This window comes from Doryrhamphus excisus, chromosome 10 (assembly GCF_030265055.1).
Source record: "Doryrhamphus excisus isolate RoL2022-K1 chromosome 10, RoL_Dexc_1.0, whole genome shotgun sequence".
In the NCBI taxonomy this organism is placed as follows: domain Eukaryota; kingdom Metazoa; phylum Chordata; class Actinopteri; order Syngnathiformes; family Syngnathidae; genus Doryrhamphus; species Doryrhamphus excisus.
Window position 1 is genome coordinate 3,126,301 of NC_080475.1, and position 20,797 is coordinate 3,147,097.

A 20,797-nucleotide genomic window follows, 5' to 3' on the forward strand; every position below is an offset into this window, starting at 1 on the left:
CATGCTTTCAGCTTGCCAGGGAAGCCAACTGGAAGATGCCGTAACAGCACGATGGCAATTACATAAACCAACTGTGTCAAGAGCGTCTCTCATGTTTTACACCCCCCCCCCCAGCACCACCTCCATGAAACAGTCTGATGTGATTTGATGTATAATGGCGGGGTGTGACAACATGCAAGCACATTACTCTTTTTTTTTTTTTTTTTAAATCTGAACCCTGAGAAATATAAATATAAATATAACATTTCATGAGTTTTCTATTAATATGTCTTCCGAATGCAGCCAAGGTCCATTGTTGATATAATCTGACTCCCTCCCATAAAAGTCAAATCAAACCTGACCACTAAGGCAGCCCTTGGCTTTGTGGCCAAGCAGCCTGTGCCTTTAAATTTTTGATCTTCCTTCATAATTTGACCTGTCCCCCAGCCAGGGGCGTGGAGCCAGCACTGCTATTTTTAGGTGGCGAGCTCTGACGACTGGCTGCAGACACACACACACACACACACACACACACACACAGAGAAGGAGTTTTACTGTGTTGCTTCAGCTGGACAAACATTTAACCCTTGCATCCTCTTGTCACCGCACAGCCGAGGAAGTCAATAACAACATTGCACAACTAATGTGTGACATTTTTACAATTTATTCATAAACATTCTCATCTGATTGCATGCATTTTTTTTTCCCCTCAGTGCCTCTGACTCGGGTGACACATTTCCAGATTTAGGAAGCTCCTAATCTTTATAAAGGATAAGATCGGGGAGAGAGATAACAAGTCTTCAAGTCCAAAGTAATGACTGCTAAAGACTCAGAACTCCCATCTGTCACAGCATCTGTCAGACCAGGAGAGCGTTGACCCCGCAGGCTGACCTCTACAAAGGCCAGGAATAGTTGATCAAAAGGGGAAGCCAGTCCATCACATGAATAATATGAGAATGGAGTCTCTATTTATATGAGCGCAGCGATCTTAGCACGTGCTAAAAATGAGTCGGTTGAATCACATGTTTCAGCAGACCTCGTACTTACTGTACGTTCTTTATCCAGATAGCCTATGTATAATTAGACAGTTTATTATCTGGTTATTTTTCTCTATTTATTTTATATTTTCCATAAGAATAATTCTCTAATTTAATTGACAGGTAACAGAGGTGAAGAATTACTTATATAGTGGAATCTGGTTACCGTATTATTTGGTTTATGTCAAAAATGTTGGCAAAATTTTGCCTCGTTTCACGTACATTTCCTGGTTAGCGTAAAATAGTGTTTTCTTTAAAATAACAAAATGTCCCTGACTGCACGGTGGACAAGTGGTGAGCGCACAGGCCTCACAGCTAGAAGATCTGAGTTCAATTCCACCTGTGGAGTTTGCATGTTCTTCGGTTTCCTCCCACATTCCAAAAACATGCTAGGTTAATTAGCCTAGACTCCAAATTGTCCATAGGTATGAATGTGAGTGTGAATGGTTGTTTGTCTATATGTGCCCTGTGATTGGCTGGCCACCAGTCCAGGGATAGGGATAGGATCCAGCACCCTGGGAAATCAACCACCCCCCCAGCTCCATCGCTCGATTTATGACGTCATCAGCAGTTTTTTGCTAACTAACACAGTCATGCCACAAGTAGGGCTATATCAATATTTTATTAATATTACTGTTAAGTTCCTTATTGTTTTTCTGCCATACCAACCCCTTAAGAAAGTGTGCAGATCTTATTACTTTGTTGCTTGCTGTTTGCGCCATTGTTGACACTCGGGAGCAGCAGCTAGCAGCTATTAGCATCCCTCTGCTACATCAAATGATCGGATTTCCCACTGAAATATGGATTTGAGAGGCTGCATAGCGGGAGTGAACAATGGAAAAGATGGTATAAAGGTCTTCAATGACGGCATCAACGATGTTTACCATCTGTTGTCATGGAAACATGAAGAACGTGAGATGGAAGCGCTAACGGCGCTAACCTGGTTGCAGAGACTCCCCTGAGTGCAACACTATTGCACTGAAAATTAAACAGTATATTTAACTTTTTCTATATTTATTTTAAAAAGTGAATATACTATTTTATTCCAGTGGCTATTTTTAGCAAAAAATTTTACATTTTAATAAAAATTTGGCTTTGACTTTTGTCTAAATTCAGTTCATGGAAAAAATATTGATATATATAATATTGGTATCTGTTTTTTTTTATTGATCACGACTGCAAAACAAACCAAAACGGGGCCCAACATAGTTAAAACTAACAACATTTTGATAAAGAAGAACTGAATTAAAGAAAGAACTCATGGCAAAACGAAAAAGTGATCATGTGGATGTCATGGCCTCATGTAAAAATGGTAAAAATGATGTTAAATGTTAATTTATCCCTTTCATGCATCATTTTAAATTGTTTTTTTTCATGTAAAACTATTCTAATAAAGTGTTTTTTTTTGTTAACAATGTTTGGGATTTATTGGATTTAGATGTGCCCTGTGATTGGCTGGCGACCAGTCTAGGGTGTACCCCGCCTTACGCCCGAAGACAGCTGGGATAGGCTCCAGCACCCCCCGCGACCCTCGTGAGGAAAAAGCGGTAGAAAATGAATGAATGAATGAATGGATTTAGATGTTTTCTTATGGGAAAACTTGATTTGGTTCGAGTAAATTTCAGTTTGCGTCAGACCTTCTGGAACGGATTAATGAGGCTAACCAAGATTCCGCTGTATTAACTTGAAATATATGTTAGTCGTGATTAACCTACAATGTTTATTTATAACTGACTTCCTGGGGCTGACGAGGGATTGCGGGATTGTAAAAAGCTCCATCCAAATGCTAGGACCCAGTAAACCGGCAATGTGGCACGACTGTTATAGCTCCGACTGCGTCACCCGTGGCCTTTGTCTGCTTTAGTCCTATTAAAGCATTTAAGTGTGAAAGTCAGCGTCTCTGCAGGATAGTCAGTCTGGGGCAAGTGACACCATTGGGGCACACGCATACACACGCATACTGGCTATACAAGACCTGTCTTCATTGAACTTTAATAAGGTATATAAAATAATGTACACATAACAGATTATTCAGGCTACATGACGAATAAATTAATAGATCTCATGCAAACAATAAGGGCCTCAAATGTAGTATTCTCGTGTTAAATGATGCCAAAGTTTAATTAATGAGGTTTGCGCATTTGGAAGTGAGCCCTAAAAAAAATTTGGGATGGCCCAAAACACTCGGTTTCAAAAGGCGTGGCCAAACTGTTCCTTTGTGACATCACAAAGGGGTGGATTTCCTTATATATAAATTATTTGCTCTTTACTTGCTAGCAATGCCTCAAAAAGGTAAAGACACATTTGTTTACAAATCCTAAAGACGCCACCATCAGGCACAAGCGGTTGGAGTTCCTGATTCCCTACCAGCAAAAGAAATACATTTTAATCTGTCAACGGCATATGCAATTGGACTAGCCGATAAACTTGCTAAAACCCTACGCCTTTCCAACGTTACTTGGTCGTGTGGAGGAGTCGGAAGAGCAGTAAGTAAGAATGAAGCAAAAGCGCTTGCAATACAGGGTGCAGGGTTGCTAATAGCCGTTAGCCGTTAGCCACATTAGATGCTGTAGAAAACATAATGCTAACATGCTAAAGCTACTTACTTACTTACTTGAGAGACGTCTTGAAGTAACCGCTTATCTTGAGAAACTTTGGACTGTCTAGTCCAGGGGTGGGCAAACTTTTTGACTCATGGGCCGCGTTGAGTTAACAAAATTGTGCGGTGGGGCCAGAACATACGTATATTTAACACACACACACTATTTTACACTCTAATTTTATTTTTAAAAAGTGTCATACTATCAGCTATATGTTCTCATTTCCCTCAAATGACGAAATTATTATTTTTTTTTTTTTACTGAATAAGACATGTTAAAAGTTGAAATACTCTGAAAGTAACTGGCGGACCGGATTCAAACGCTTGGTGGGCCGCATGTGGCCCCCGGGCCGTAGTTTGCCCACCCCTGGTCTAGTCTCTAATTTCGGATCGGATTCCGAATCCAACACATACAATTTTAAAAAGATATATCGCAATTTATTATTAACTCCGATACTCTTTGCAGCTAGCAGCACAAACCGGCGGGCCGTGGTTGGAATACATTAAAACAGACCGTTTTTCACGGGAACCACAAAATCCAAAGAAATACAACTGAATAGGTGCAGATTCTGGAAGAACTAGAAAGCTTGGTGTTCTGGTTATTGTGTGTAGCTGCTCTATAGGAGTCCACAACTCAATACAAAGGGCCAAAAAACTAACATATGTAATAGGTCTCCTTTAACAGTCCGGTTAAGATCAGGTCTGGTCTCGTTGACCCAATGATGTGACACACTTAATAAATAAGGACGCTGCACCTTGTCAATCAATAGCATGAGAAATTGGGTACTGAAAATACAAACAGAGCTTACACAGGCACAGTAAGATTCACGATTTTCCAGACTAAATTCTTGTGAGGGAACAACAATGTGAGAGTTTGTTTCAAAATAGGAACACTGACCAACCAACCAATAGAGATGAAGCTACAAACGACTAACTCGTAGCACATAAACATGTTGTTTATGCAAAGGCAACTTAAATTATCTTTGGGGATTGGATATTTCCTGTTGTGGTACATCAAAATGAAGGCAGTTGTATGTCCAAAAAAAAAAAAAAAAAAATTGCCACAGTTACTGTAGCAGTCCCAAGTCAACACCCGACTTCTGTGACTTAATCACCATGGCACTGCCGCCTCGTGACAAAGTGTGCATGATGAAACCCAGCAGGGAGGCAGGCGAGAGCGGGATAAGTGTTGTGAGAAATAAATTAGGTGGACAAAAAACGGCGTTATTTAGAAATGTGATCCGGCTAAAAAAATGTGTTGTTCCCTTTTCACAGCGCATTATCCGTTGCGTGCGAGGGAGTGTGCGGGATGCGTTTTATTGTTTGTCTGAACTTCACAGCCCCCCCCCCCCCCCCCCCCCCTTTTTAAACCAACTGTGGGAGGATGGTCATTTATACAATCTAAAACAGGGGTCTCAAACTCAATTTACTTCAGGGCCACTGGAGCGAGGGTCTGGGTGAGACTGGGCCGCATCAGGTTTTCCAACAAAAAAAAAAACGCATTTATTAAAAACAGAAAAATGAATAAACTTTGCTTTGGTTACGATTTTCTACAAGAAAAGCTCTGATAAAACATTCCACTAATTTTTATTTTTCTACACAAAATAAGATGAAAAATAAATAAACAAATCAAGAATAAAGAAAATCAATCAATCAGTAATAAATAAATATAATAATAATAATAATAAAACGACAAATAATAAAAACTTAAGAAACCACATATAGTTGGTGGGTAGACAAATTATTTTTTTCAGATTAAAATGAACAAAGCATTATTAGAGCCCTGTAGACATGACAAAACACGACTATAGTCACATTTATACTCTTTTTTTATTTACAACATATTGCGCAACTGCAGGGTCTTGAGACACATGCTAACTCACAAACTAGAGAGCTAGCGACCTAAACGGTAGCCTTCAAGTTATTTCCTTTAAACTTAAATAGCCAAGAACTTACCACTTCCACACGGATAGGGAGGATAACTATTAACAGTTATTCAACCTTTTACATGAACATTAATCAAACGTAATCATTTTTTCTGGGTACATGATACCATACAGCATCCATATCAAACTTGCGCGGGACGCACTGACATTAAACTTTCATATCAAGGCGGGGGCCTCAAACTAGTGTCCTGCCCTGCTGGCCATGTGTTTGAGACCCCTGATTTACAACATATTGCGCAACTGCAGGGTCTTGAGACACATGCTAACTTGCAAACTAGAGAGCTAGCGACCTAAACGGTTGCCTTCAAGTTCATTCATTCATTTTCTACCGCTTTTCCTCACGAGGGTCGCGGGGGGTGCTGGAGCCTATCCCAGCTGTCTTCGGGCGAGAGGCGGGGTACACCCTGGACTGGTCGCCAGCCAATCACAGGGCACATATAGACAAACAACCATTCACACTCACATTCATACCTATGGACAATTTGGAGTCGCCAATTAACCTAGCATGTTTTTGGAATGTGGGAGGAAACCGGAGTACCCGGAGAAAACCCACGCATGCACGGGGAGAACATGCAAACTCCACACAGAGATGGCCGAGGGTGGGAATTGAACCCTGGTCTCCTAGCTGTGAGGTCTGCGCACTAACCACCAGACCGCCGTGCCGCCTGCCTTCAAGTTATTTCCTTTAAACTTAAAAAGCCAAAAACTTACCACTTCCACACGGATAGGGAGGATAACTATTAACAGTTATTTAACCTTTAACATGAACATTAATCAAATCCTGCAGGGCTACATTTGGCCCGCGGGCTGCGTGTTTGAGACCCCTGATGTAAAAAGATATTTGATTGTTGACTTCCTGCCTTGGTGGATGCAGAGTTTCATCATGTCACCCTGGGGGCAGAGTGGGGGGGAAGATGATTATCAAGTGCCAATTCCTGCGCACCAAGGGATGTTCCTCCTCGTGGTAACAGCAACCTCTGACGTAAGACTACCGCCCACCTCCTCCCCTGAGCATCTTCTCCCTGGTGGCTGTCCTGACACTGCAGGGAAATTAACTCTCCTCCCAATGATCTCATTGCCCCCTATCTTACTTACATCAGCTACTCGTGAGTCACCATAACTGCGGTGGAGATTCTCCATTAACCTGCAGGGATTAACGTATTTACTAGTGAGCTAACCGCAAAAGGATTGGAGGCTGCAAAACATCCCGTTTTTTTTCCGCTTACCTTGCGGTCAGTCTCGTAAAAGCACAAAGGCCTTCCAACTGTTGATATGACGGTGAAATCCAATTAGCGTGTACATCTGGATGTGTTATGCTAGTGCGTTTCTCCGCTAATGATTTGGACGCGTATGCTTTTTATTGGGTTACTCAGTCTGGCGTCGTGTGGTATTTCCTGTTGGACGTTCGGGGCGATACAGAATGCTCTTAACAGGTTGGATCAAGTAACATGAAAAAAAAAACATTTGAAGGCAGTCAAACCTTTCATGAAACACAGCCAGCAAAGTTTGGCAATGCATCCAATAATAACACAGTTAATTGGACCCCACTTCCGCTCTTAAAAGAGTGAACATGAAAAATATAAAGTCATCAGTGGGGCCCGTGTACCCCACTGATGTACACTGAACAGCATCCTTTTGATGTTAAGCACTGGAAACTAAACTAAACTAAACTAAACTAAACTAAACTAAACTAAACTAAACTAAACTAAAATAAACTAAAATAAACTAAAATAAAATAAAATAAAATAAAAATAAAAATAAAAATAAAAATAAAAATAAAAATAAAAATAAAAATAAAAATAAAATAAAATAAAATAAAATAAAATAAAATAAAATAAAATAAAATAAAATAAAATAAAATAAAATAAAAGTAAACAAAACAAAACAAAATTCATTCATTCATTTTCTATCGCTTATCCTCAAGAGGGTCACAGGGGTGCTGGAGCCTATCCCAGCTGTCTTCAGGCAAGAGGCGGGGTACACCCTGGACTGGTCATCAGCCAATCACAGAGCACATATAGACAAACAACCATTCACACTCACATTTATACCTATGGACAATTTGGAGTCGCCAATTAACGTTAATTGGAATGTTTTTGGAATGTGGGAGGAAACCGGAGTACCCGGCGAAAACCCACACATGCACAGGGAGAACATGTAAACTCCACACAGACATTGCCGAGGGTGGGATTGAACTCAGGTCTCCCAGCTGTGAGGTCTGCGCGCTAACCACTCGTCCGCCATGCAGCCCGAAATAAAATTAAAATAAAGTAAAACTACTCACCCTTTGAAGAGTGTTACAAATGTTGGACCGAGCCACATGTTTGAGACCCCCGATTTACAACATATTACGCAACTGCAGGGTCTTGAGACACATGCTAACTCGCAAACTAGAGAGCTCGCGACCTAAACGGTAGCCTTCAAGTTATTTCCTTTAAACTTAAATAGCCAAAAACTTACCACTTCCACACGGATAGGGAGGATAACTATTAACAGTTATTTAACCTTTAACATGAACATTAATCAAACATAATATTTTTTTCTGGGTACATGATACCATACAGCATCCATATCAAACTTGCGCGGGCCGCGCTAACATTAAACTTTCATATCAAGGCCGGGGCCTCAAACTAGTATCCTGCGGGCCACATTTGGCCCGCGGGCCATGTGTTTGAGACCCCAGATTTACAACATATTACGCAACTGCAGGGTCTTGAGACACATGCTAACTCGCAAACTAGAGAGCTCGCGACCTAAACGGTAGCCTTCAAGTTATTTCCTTTAAACTTAAATAGCCAAAAACTTACCACTTCCACACGGATAGGGAGGATAACTATTAACAGTTATTTAACCTTTAACATGAACATTAATCAAACATAATATTTTTTTCTGGGTACATGATACCATACAGCATCCATATCAAACTTAAACTTTCATATCAAGGCGGGGGCCTCAAACTAGTGTCCTGCGGGCCACATTTGGCCCGCGGGGCGCGTGTTTGAGACCCCTGCTCTATTGGAACATAATAATTTCAAAGGTTATGTCACAATTGAAGGGGAGGGATTTAAAAAAAAAAAGGTCTGAACAATGTCACGCCTTCCAAAATGGCAAAAACATTTTTCAAAGCAATTTCAAAGCATCCACGTATTGTGCGCTGAACTTGAGGTCAGTTGACTTTCTAACTTTGAATAGGTCTCTGACGCCGTGCATTCATCTGCTGCCATTGGCTTTCTATAAATAGTCGCAGAGCACAAAGGCGCGCTGGAAACAGAGGGCAGCGGTTTGTGTTTTTACTGATCAATGTACTCATCTCTGTTGGAAAGCATTGATCCGTTGGATCCATGGAACCACGCTGTTGTACAACTGCATACCGCCTACATACATTCAGCCCACTTCATGCTGAATACTTTTAAGCACTCTTTCCACTGTATATAATGACAGTTTTCATTATTTCATGCTTTTAGATTTTTTTATTAACATGGAGCATTATTATGCAGGGTTCAGGTGCCAGCTTGAATATCTGCCTAATGTACACAAATAAGACAGATGCCTCACACAAAAACACAAGCCAAGACACAAGTGGAACTGGAAATCTTGCAAAGCTTAGCTGACCTTAAAAAAAATTCCCTGGAGGACTCATAAAAACAAAGGTTCTCTATCGGAAGCATGTTTACGGAGCACATCCTGACCCATATCCCTGCATCACCCCTCTCCAGTGCCCTGGAGATATTATCTTATGTCGTGATAAAATAAAAGTATACATGTATTTTGTATTAATGCGCATTTAGAAAAAAAACGTCAGACTTGTTTATCCTAAAAAAAGCCAAAAGGTTTAGGCTATTTTGCTGTAAATAAAACCACGTCAACTCAAACCATGTTGCAATATGGTCATGGTAATTTAGTAGTTTAGTAGTTTTATTTCATTTGAACATGCATCAGATTACAATTGAATGCATCACATAATCAGTTCACAGTTCCACATGTCCAAAAGGAGTAGGAAGAAGCAAAGCTTATTAAATCCTACCCCTCCATCTGGTACTTTTACAATCAGTAACTGTTTGTTCGCTTATTGCTTTCCTAATATATATATACATATATATTTTTAAATACAAAAAATATTTTTTAATTAAAAAAATAAATATAAATAAATATTTTTATTAAAAAATAAAATAAAAATAAATAAATATATATTTTTATTATTATAATGTTTTAATATAGTTAATTGTTTTAACTAAAAAATTACATTTTTTTTAGATATTTTTTGTCACGTACCAAAGTACGTATTTTGTTCAAGTATTTGTTCAAGTTCAAGTATTTGTTCACTTCCTGCTTTCCTAATACATATATATATTTTTTCATACAAAAATATTTTTAATAAAAAAAATAAATAAATATTTTTTATTTAAAAATAAATAAATATATATGTATTATTATAATTTTTAATATAGTTAATTTTTTTACTTTAATTTTTTTTATATATTTTTTGTCACGTACCGAAGTACGTATTTTGTTCAAGTATTTGTTCAAGTTCAAGTATTTGTTCACTTCCTGCTTTCCTAATATAGTTTACGTTTTTGGTTTTTTTTTATTTATTTTATTCATATGACCATCCAATGACATAATGGGTACCATAGTAAACATCAATATAGTGATATATATAGCACATCATGACTGGTTCAAGACTCAATATGTTACAGTCCTGTAGACAGTAACTGCAAATTGCATTTGTCAATGACCTTTAAAGACTAAGCTCCATTCGAGGCCTGTTTAAAACAACGCAAGCAGGAAATCAAGTTTACTATGGGAAGGATGTGTTGACGCGAATTGTCCAGAGCACTTCCACCTACGCCGACGCTGCTTGACCATCGACACAAGTTTTTCCTCCTGCAGAGCGAGTCTCAAAGGCCTTAAATTCAACAATACCTAAAAAAAAATAGCTCTTCCTCTCCTTTCCGCTCATGACAGAATTGCCCCTCAGTTTAGCCACAACATTTGTCATGATGTTAATGACCACACAAAACATTTAGCATTTACAGAGGAACCTTAGTTAGCCTCATTAATCTGCTTCAGAAGGTCTGACACAAACCAAAACAGATGTCTACCGAATCAATTTTTCTCATGCAAACTCCACACAGAGATAGCCGAGGGTGGAATCGAACTCGGGTCTCCAAGCTGTGAGGCCTACGCACTAACCACTTGATCATCATGCAGCCCGGAATAATAATAATTAATAGAATGATCAGCTTTCTTCATTCATTCATTTTCTACCGCTTATCCACACAAGGGTGATGGGCGTGCTGGAGCCTATCCCAGCTGTCTCTGGGTAACAGGCGGGGTACACCCTGGACTGGTGGCCAGCCAATCACAGGGCACATATAGACAAACAACCATTCACACTCACATTCATACCTATGGACAATTTGGAGTCGCTAATTAACCTAGCATGTTATTTTTTCTTTACCTGGAGAAAACCCACGCATGCACGGGGAGAGCATGCAAACTCCACACAGAGATGGCCGAGGGTGGGATCGAACTTGGGTATCCTAGCTGTGAGGCCTACGTGCTAACCACTCTCCACCGTGCAGCCCTCCATTTAATTAATCTTTATTATTATTTAAAATTATTTTGAATGGTTTTCTGCAGGTAAAACTATAATTATTCTTGATAAAATATATTTAAAAATATTATTCAGTGTCTGGAACTATGCTTCAGTATTAGTATTAGTATTTTTTGCTTAATTCTGGAAGACAGACAACAACATATACCGTATCATCCAATAACGATACAGTGAATTTGAGCCGCGGCACGGCGGTGGAGTGGTTAGCGCGCAGACCTCACAGCAAGGAGACCAGGGTTCAATTCCACCCTCGGCCATCTCTGTGTGGAGTTTGCATGTTCTCCCTGTGCATGTGTGGATTTTCTCAGGGTACTCCGGTTTCCTCCCACATTCCAAAAACATGCTAGGTTAATTGGCGACTCCAAATTGTCCATAGGTATGAATGTGAGTGTGAATGGTTGTTTGTCTATATGTGCCCTATGATTGGCTGGCCACCAGTCAAGGGTGTACCCCGCCTCTTACCCGAAGACAGCTGGGATAGGCGGTAGAAAATGAATGAATGAATGAATGAATATGGGACATGTCATGGAAGTTCAACCAATGACTTTTTGTTTTGCTTTTCAAAGAGAGTGAAAGTAAGTTTTTTTGGAAACAGGTGGGACTGCCAATTCCTTCACACCTCTCTTAGCCGCAGGGACCTTTACGACCCCTCTACTCTTAGATATCCAGCCAGTGTGTCCAATCCCTGTGTAATTCTTGGACCAGTTTGTTCTGCACATTTCACTCAAAGTAAGGAGGGGCAGCAGCCACGACCTCCCGCAGGTCCATAACTCACGGGACGTACCGATAGAGGTGACGTTTTCCCCGTAGATGAAAGGTAACAACAAAGACATTTTTGGCATGACAGTGAATAGACGTGCGGGCCCGGGAGGTTGATGGGATGACAGGGTGTGAAGGCTAATGTGCATGGGACGTCTGAGGTTGGTCTGTTTTGGCCATCAAGGGGGGACGGCCCCACCCTTGTGACTGTGAGGCGGCGATCTGCCCCGCACATCAGACATACCAAGGATTCTGAAGCATTGCTAATTTATCATCTTCAATGATATCACCATGTAGACGGGATTGAGAAGGAGCCAGTTAACACTGTATAGAAAGAGTGCGGCTAATTTATGGCTAAATTCTAATCTCATGACATTTCCTTTACTTCAGAACTACTACTAATTGTTTAAATATTGTGCAAGTCAATGAGGAAACTAATAACAGTGTAACAGTGACTTACTGTATCGTCTTACCTAAAGAACACTAAACTCATCACACAACAACTTAACCCTCAAAATGTATACCAGACAAATATAAAAACATATACCAATACGAGTTTTTGTATAAATTGAAAAAAAGACCCCAAGGCATTCATTGGGGTTCTGCAATGACGTCAGCCTCCCTCTGGGCTCCTCTTGTGGAAAGCATCCATCCATTGTTCTATGCTGCTTTCTATGCTCCTACAAAGAAATGCTTTGCTCAAACTAATGCATTCTGGGAAAACTTTTTTTTGTTTAGTTTTTGTTTCATTTAAAACATGTATTGGTATATGTTTGTATATTTATGAAGTATATATTTTGAGTGTGAAGTCGCTGTGTGATGAATTTTGCCCGCCTGCAATTTCCAATGAGTTGACAAGTTTATTGTGAGTTTTTTCATAGCTCATGATTGGCTCCTGTCAAATAAAGAGCTGTCACGTAGTTGGACACGTGTGTACGAATCTGTTTTTTCCTCAAAATTTCAGGGGTGCAGCTTATACGCTGTTGCATCTTATACAGTGGAATTTATGGTTATATTCCCCACTGTGGCTTACAAGTCAAATATACACAGAACGACTTTAAACATGAACAAAATCTAACCTAACCTAAAATCTAACACAACATAATTCTAGTACATGGCAAGGTTTGCACAACTCAAACAATAAAGTGTTAAACTCGTCATCAACTATACATAGCGTGTACACGCTAGCCTGCTCCTTTACGAATTAACAGCCGCAGCCACAACTCTACACAGCGAGAACAGAACTGACTTTTTCACCCAGCAGGCGATGCTGGATGAGAATGTGAGATTAAAAACGATTTGAATATTTATGAGCGTCGCCGTGGTGTTGATTTAAGGACAGCATTAGCCAAAATGAACAAAGCAGAATAAAGGCGTGAATATGACTCAGTTTCTTTTTTTGTCTAATACACTTTACATTTTAATCTGCGTGTTTTAGGTTCGGTTCAACGCCACGAGTTGCGTTCATTTGCATTGAAGATAAAATGGACTTGGTAATGATGCAAGTATTTCAGTGAGCAGAACACTTTCTGTCATCTTAAGCCGCCAACTGATTTTTGACATCTCATATTAATATGTTGCACCTCTGCCAACACATTCGGTCTCTCAACTTCAGACCACAGCAAAGAAAGAGAGCATGCAGGAAGACAACCAGCCTGGCATGCAAGATGGAGGAGAACAATCATTCATTCATTTTCTACCGCTTATTCTCACGAGGGTCGCGGAGGTGCTGGAGCCTATCCCAGCTGATACACCCTGAACTGGTGGCCAGGCAATCACAGGGCACATATAGACAAACAACCATTCACACTCATTATCTCCTCCAAACGGATATCCGTCGCATCGTTTTATTGTTTACATCACTAGCATGGTCTCGTAATATAATTATAATAACAACACAATCTACTGTCTACTGTAATCCAACTAAAACTCAGCAAAGAACCCCCAATGTTATTATGTCTTATTTATGTCTTAAAGGGGAACTGCACTTTTCTGTGGAATTTTGCCTATCATTTACAACACATATTTACTTGCCTTTTTTGTGCATTCTAGCGTGAGAAAGTCAATATAAGCTAGCTAACAACGCATGTCATAGGAAATACTTATTTTGATATTAAAGCCCTCACAAAAAAACAACAAAAACGTCAACAGTGTTCTATTTATATAAGACTTGTATATTAACCAAGCTATAGCGATATTATTATTGTATTATTATTGTAGCAGCTAACAAAAAAAAAGACTTTTTATCTGGCAAACTAACACAACGCGTTGCTAATCGCTAGTCTCAGCATCGTTCAATTTTGTTACAAAGACTCAACAAGATGTTTGTTTACCATTAGCATTTCTTACCTGAGGACTGGTGGACATGTCTTGTGCTGGAAGACACGGCCATCCTAAAAACAGAAAAATACTGCTGTTGCTGACAGAACTAGCATATGTATGTATGTATGTATTACATATTTATTACATAGTATCATCGGTGTACATGTTAATGCATAACCACGACATGTATATCATTGTAAGAGTTATTTTTTCATAGTCGAAATAGGTGTGTCCCAATGACATTTGTTGTTAGCTAGCTTATATTAACTCGTTTTCTCATGTCATAATGCACAGAAAAGGGAACAAATTATGTTTTCATGTTTCATTTAAATATTGTGGATAATGAGCGATAGTCGAATTAGGTATGTCCCAATGACATCTCTTGTTAGCTAGCTCATATTAACTCATTTTTTCATGTCATAATGCACAGAAAAGGGAAAGAAGTATGTGTTCATGTTTCATATAAGGATTGTGGATGATGGGCGATAGTCGAATTAGGTATGTCCCAATGACATCTGTTGTTAGCTAGCTCATATTAACTCATTTTCTCCTGTCATAATGCACAGAAAAGGAAAAGAAATATGTGTTCATGTATCATATAAGGATTATGAATGATGGGCGATAGTCGAAATAGATGTGTCCCAATGACATCTGTTGTTAGCTAGCTCATATTAACTCATTTTCTCCTGTCATAATGCACAGAAAAGGAAAAGAAATATGTGTTCATGTATCATATAAGGATTATGAATGATGGGCGATAGTCGAAATAGATGTGTCCCCATGCCATCTGTTGTTAGCTAGCTCATATTAACTCATTTTCTCATGTCATAATGCACAGAAAAGGGAAAGAAATATGTGTTCATGTTTCATGTAAGGATTGTGGATGATGGGCGATAGTCAAAATAGGTGTGTCCCAATGGCATCTCTTGTTAGCTAGCTTATATTAACTTGTTTTCTCATGTCATAATGCACAGAAAAGGGAAAGAAATATGTGTTCATGTTTCATTTAAGGATTGTGGATGATGTGCGATAGTCGAAATAGGTGTGTACCAATGACATCTGTTGTTAGCTAGCTCATATTAATTCATTTTCTCATGTCATAATGCATAGAAAAGGGAAAGAAATATGTGTTCATGTATCATATAAGGATTATGAATGATGGGCGATAGTCGAATTAGGTATGTCCCAATGACATCTCTTGTTAACTAGCTCATATTAATTCATTTTTCATGTCATAATGCACAGAAAAGGTAAAGAAATATGTGTTCATGTATCATATAAGGATTATGAATGATGGGCGATAGTCAAAATAGGTGTGTCCCAATGGCATCTCTTGTAAGCTAGCTTATATGAACTAATTTTCTCATGTCATAATGCGCAGAAAAGGGCAAGAAATATGTGTGCAAAAAGCGCAGTTCCCCTTTAAATGACTTATTTTCTCTGATTAAGTCTACTATATTGGGTAATAAGAGTGTAAAGGTGACTATATGGGTATCATGTCACGTCTAGAGGGCTCTAATAGTGTTAAAAACATATTTAGAAGATCGTAAACAGGTTTTCTACTACAAAAGTATTCCACTTATGAAGAAGGAATCCCACTTTGCGAGAATCCCCGAACCAATAATCGCGATAAATGTTGTTCATCTTGTCCTTGTGAACACAATCTAGTGTATTGACTCATCTTGAGTGTATCGTGACACCCCTGGTATGTCCTGTTCCTATGGTTACTTTGCGGTTAGTCCATCCGCCGTGTCTCTTGTTGTGTACATATAATTGCTACTTCATGCTGTCATCTAAGCCTGCACTGCACAGACAAAGGAGAACATAACAGAAAAGCCTTCGCGGAACAGACACCAGCACCGTCCTCTGGGCATCAACAACACCCCCCGCCTCCTTTTGAAAACTCACTGACCCAAACCTATTTTTTTTTTTTCCAGTCTAAGAGAAATGTCAAGACCAGACCTAGAACTTGTCTCTTGCAAAGGGAACATAGCAGCCAAATATAGCCCCGGTAGTCTCTACGGCCGCTTCGCATCCACAAGGCTCTACGGGGCTCGGCAAGCGGTGCTTAACTTTGGATGCCTGCCATGTAGTCACTTACTATCAAGCATCATAACTAAACAAAATAAATCATCACCGAGCAGTGGAGCAAAAAAAACGGTGCCTCCTAACCTAATGCAGTTGGATGAGAAATACAGCAAGAGCCAAAAATAGAAGAGAAATGCACCATATTTAATAGAAGCAGCATGTTCCAAACTTCGGGGTTGTGACCCAGGTCACTTTTTATTGGGTCACAGTCAACATAAAATGCTGTAAAAAAAAAATAAAAAAAAAACTTTATTGGTCATTAAGCAGGCACACAACTTCCTTCCTGCTTTGTTGTGATTAAATGAATCATGTATGATGAAGAAATATGAAATATAATGAAATGTATAAAAACAGAGCATCACATAATCAGTTCATAGTTCCACATGTCCAAAAAAAGGAGTAGGAAGAAGCAAAGCTTATTAAATCCTACCCCTCCATCTGGTACTTTTACAATCAGTAACTGTTACATTTGTTCACTTCCTGCTTTCCTAATATATATATATATTTTAGAAACAAAAAATATTTTTTAAATAAAAAAATAACAATAAATAAATAAATATTTGTATTAAAAAAATAAAATAAAAATAAATACAATTAATGAATATATATATTCTGCTACACCGTATTTTCTGGACTATAAGTCGCTCCGGAGTATAAGTCGCACAACACCAAAAATGCATAATTTGATAGAAAAATAACATACATAAGTCACACTGCAGTATAAATTGCATTTTTTGTGGGTAAATTATTATTTTTTGCAAGTAAATTATTTTACAAAACTACTGTATTTTCCAGACTATAAGTCACACTTTTTTCATAGGTTGGCTGTTCCTGCGACTTATACTCCAGAGCGACTTATAAATGAAAAAAAATATTTATGTTACATAAACACTGGACACCTTTTCTGTTTATGTTTATTTTTTGTGTAGCTGAATAACCATTGTGTTAGCATATCTTACACCTATTCAGCCTGTTCTCTATTCTTTTATTAATGTTAGAACTTGCCTTCCAAGATGACGTAATGTCTGTTTTGGTTAAGTAGTTTGGAAAATAAATTACCCGTAAAAAATGTGACTTATACTGCAGTGCGACTTATGTATGTTTTTTTTTCTACCTAGATATGCATTTTTGGCCTTGTGCGACTTATACTCCAGTGCGACTTGTGTATGTTTTTTTCGACCTAATTAGCATTTTTAGCCTTGTGCGACTTATATACTTGAGAAAATACGGTACTTGACCAAAACAGACAGTTCTAACAATAAAAGAATAGAGAACAGATATGCTAACACAATGGTTATTCGGCTACACAAAAAATAAACATGAACAGAATAAATATACAGAAAAGGTGTCCAGTGTTTATGTAACATAAACAGAATTTTTCATTTATAAGTCGCTCTGGAGTATAAGTCGCAGGAACAGCCAACCTATGAAAAAAAAGTGCGAATTATAGTCCAGAAAATATGGTAATTTAATTGTTTGGGTTTTTTGCTATTATTTTGGGATTATTTTTTTGGGGGGGGGGTGGTCACATACCGAAGTTGTTTTTTTTTAAAGTTTTTTTTTATTTTATTTTTGTCACGTACCAAAGTATGACGTGATACCATAGTAAGTGTCAATATAGTGATATATATAGCACATCATGACTGGTTCAAGACTCTTCATCCTTGTATTTAGCAAACATCAACTGCTTGTATTGTTTCTTGAATTGGCTCATCGTTGTGCATTGTTTGATTTCCTTACTCAATCCATTCCATAGTTTGATTCCACATACTGAAATGCTATGGCTTCAGTATACTACAATTGTATTGATTTGGTTTACATCACTAAATGAATGACACTAACCAAGGTTCCTTTACTTACTGTATTCAGGTTCTATGTTTTATTTTTGCACACTGTCTTGGTCTGTGTACCCCTATCCGATTCTAAGTATCACTTAAAAAAAAAATTACAATAGCACACCTACTTGTGTGAAATTCGATTGGCATCCATCACAACAAAAACCCACCCAGGCATTCTTTTTGTCGATTGTTACTGTAGTTTCTGCAGTGTGGCATTAAAGGCTGCCTTCACACTGTCACGGTCAGTCAAGGATGGCCCACATAAACAGGAAATAAATTCATCACCTTAGCTGTGAAAAAAAAAAAAAAAAATCAAAATATATTTTAGTTCCTGCGTAACGTGTAAACAAGCCCCCCCACTTCTGCTGTCTATAAAGTCTTACCGTGTTGCATCTATATAGCGTGTTTTAAGCAAACACAAGCCTGTCTGGTGCCAACTTTAAGATTAGAATAATAGCAAAGACGCAGCGCACAGCGGGGATGTCGGCATCACGCTGCGTCTGTGAAAATTCGCCTCGGCGATTCGATGCTAACTTATCAGGTCCGGTGAATAATTCGCAGATGCCTGCCAAGATTTGTTCTATCGAAAAACATTTTGTCTAATTAGCACATTCATTGGTACTAGGAAATTATGTGTCAGGCTAAGTGGAGGGTGCTGTTAAAATGACTCTCCCCCCCACACCCCCCTTTCGACACAGCTCAGATGGTACCTGCCCCCTCAAGCCATCTGAGCATTTCAGACATCTGTGAGCATTAACCTGCCAAGAACAAGTCTAATGTAAAAAATATTAAACATTCTGAAATGGAAAGACAGGCTGAAGGGGGGAGGGGGGGGGGGGGTCATTCTGTGGGACGGCGGAAAGCTTTCATGTAAGTACGAGTGCTGTTTTTTTAGTGTCAATGTCAAAGTGGAACTGTGTACACTGGAGGGGCTTGTGGGGGCTGCTGTGTTCCAGTTACCTGGCATCAATAGAATTGGAACAGGAACGCCAATCCACATTTTCGGAAAGTCGTTTCTAACCAAACACATTAGGTGGAATGGCGGCGCTTCCACCAAAACAACCCAAGCAGACTAAGTCCAACTAACTCTTAACACGGTGTTTCACATACAGCCGTCCCCCCCTTATCACACTTAATTGGTTCCAGGTAAGTGAATTTCCACAAAGTAGGATTTCATTCATTCATTCATTCATTCATTTTCTACTGCTTTTCCTCACGAGGGTCGCGGGGGTGCTGGAGCCTATCCCAGCTGTCTTAGGGCGAGAGGCGGGGTACACCCTGGACTGGTGGCCAGCCAATCACAGGGCACATATAGACAAACAACCATTCACACTCACATTCATACCTATGGACAATTTGGAGTCGCTAATTAACCTAGCATGTTTTTGGAATGTGGGAGGAAACCGGAGTACCCGGAGAAAACCCACGCATGCACGGGGAGAACATGCAAACTCCATATAGAGATGCTTGAGGGGGGAATCGAACACCGGTCTCCTAGCTGTGTGGCATGTGTGCTAACCACTCGAGCTTGCAACAATCATTCATTCATTCATTTTCTAGCGCTTATCCTCACGAGGGTCACGGGGGATGCTGGAGCCTATCCCAGCTGTCTTAGGGCGAGAGGCGGGGTTTGCATGTTCTCCCCGCACATGAGTGGGTTTTCTCCGGGTACTCCGGTTTCTTCCCAGATTCCAAAAACATGCTAGGTTAATTGGCGACTCCAAATTGTCCATAGGTATGAATGTGAGTGTGAATGGTTGTTTGTCTATATGTGCCCTGTGATTGGCTGGCCACCAGTCCAGGGTGTACCCCGCCTCTCGCCTGAAGACAGCTGGGATAGGCTCCAGCACCCCCCCACGACGCTCGTGGGGAAAAGCGGTAAAAAATGAATGAATGAATATCTACTATAGGCTGCATAGTGGTTAAGTGGTTAGCGACCAGAGTTCAATTCCACCCTCGGTCATCTCTGTGTGGAGTTTGCATGTTCTCCCCGTGCATGCGTGGGTTTTCTCCGGGTACTCCGGTTTCCTCCCACATTCCAAAAACATGCTAGGTTATTTGGCGAATCCAAATTGTCCATAGGTATGAATTTGGTTGTTTGTCTATATGTGCCCTGTGATTGGCTGGCCACCAGTCCAGGGTGTACCCCGCCTCTCGCCCGAAGACAGCTGGGATAGGCTCTAGCAAGCCCGCAACCCTCATGAGGATAAGCGGTTAATTAAATTAAATTAATATCTACTATATTACGTAATACAAGTTTAATGGTGACTATAGGGGTGTTATTTCATGTCTAGAGGGCTCTAATAATGTGAGGTTTTACATAAATATTCCAATCATAAAAAATGTATCCTATTTAGCAGAAATTCACTTATCACGGTTGGGTTTGGTAACAATTAACTCAGATAACCGAGGGATTACTGACCATCTCCAATATGAGCTATACTGTAATTTGGGTGACTTTGTTTATCTAAATCTGCATTTTAGTCTTGATATAATCCTGTTCACACACACACATTTAAGCAATCATACAAAGACTCACATATAGATGTTCTAGGGACTTACTAGTCTTTGGTTTAATTGTGGAGTCCTCACTTTTCACTCGTCTGTTGCAT

At 39.5% G+C, this 20,797-nt stretch overlaps 1 protein-coding gene across 1 annotated transcript in view; it reads right to left on the reverse strand.

Annotated features, from left to right (window-relative positions):
- The window catches only part of hdac9b (histone deacetylase 9b), a 61,040-nt gene extending 40,243 nt beyond the window's left edge, over nucleotides 1-20,797 (reverse strand). Inside the window, exon 1 of the mRNA XM_058084676.1 lies at nucleotides 20,748-20,797. Within this exon, the coding sequence (XP_057940659.1) occupies nucleotide 20,748 (1 nt within the window). The 5' untranslated portion in view covers nucleotides 20,749-20,797. The remainder of the gene's footprint in view (nucleotides 1-20,747) is intronic.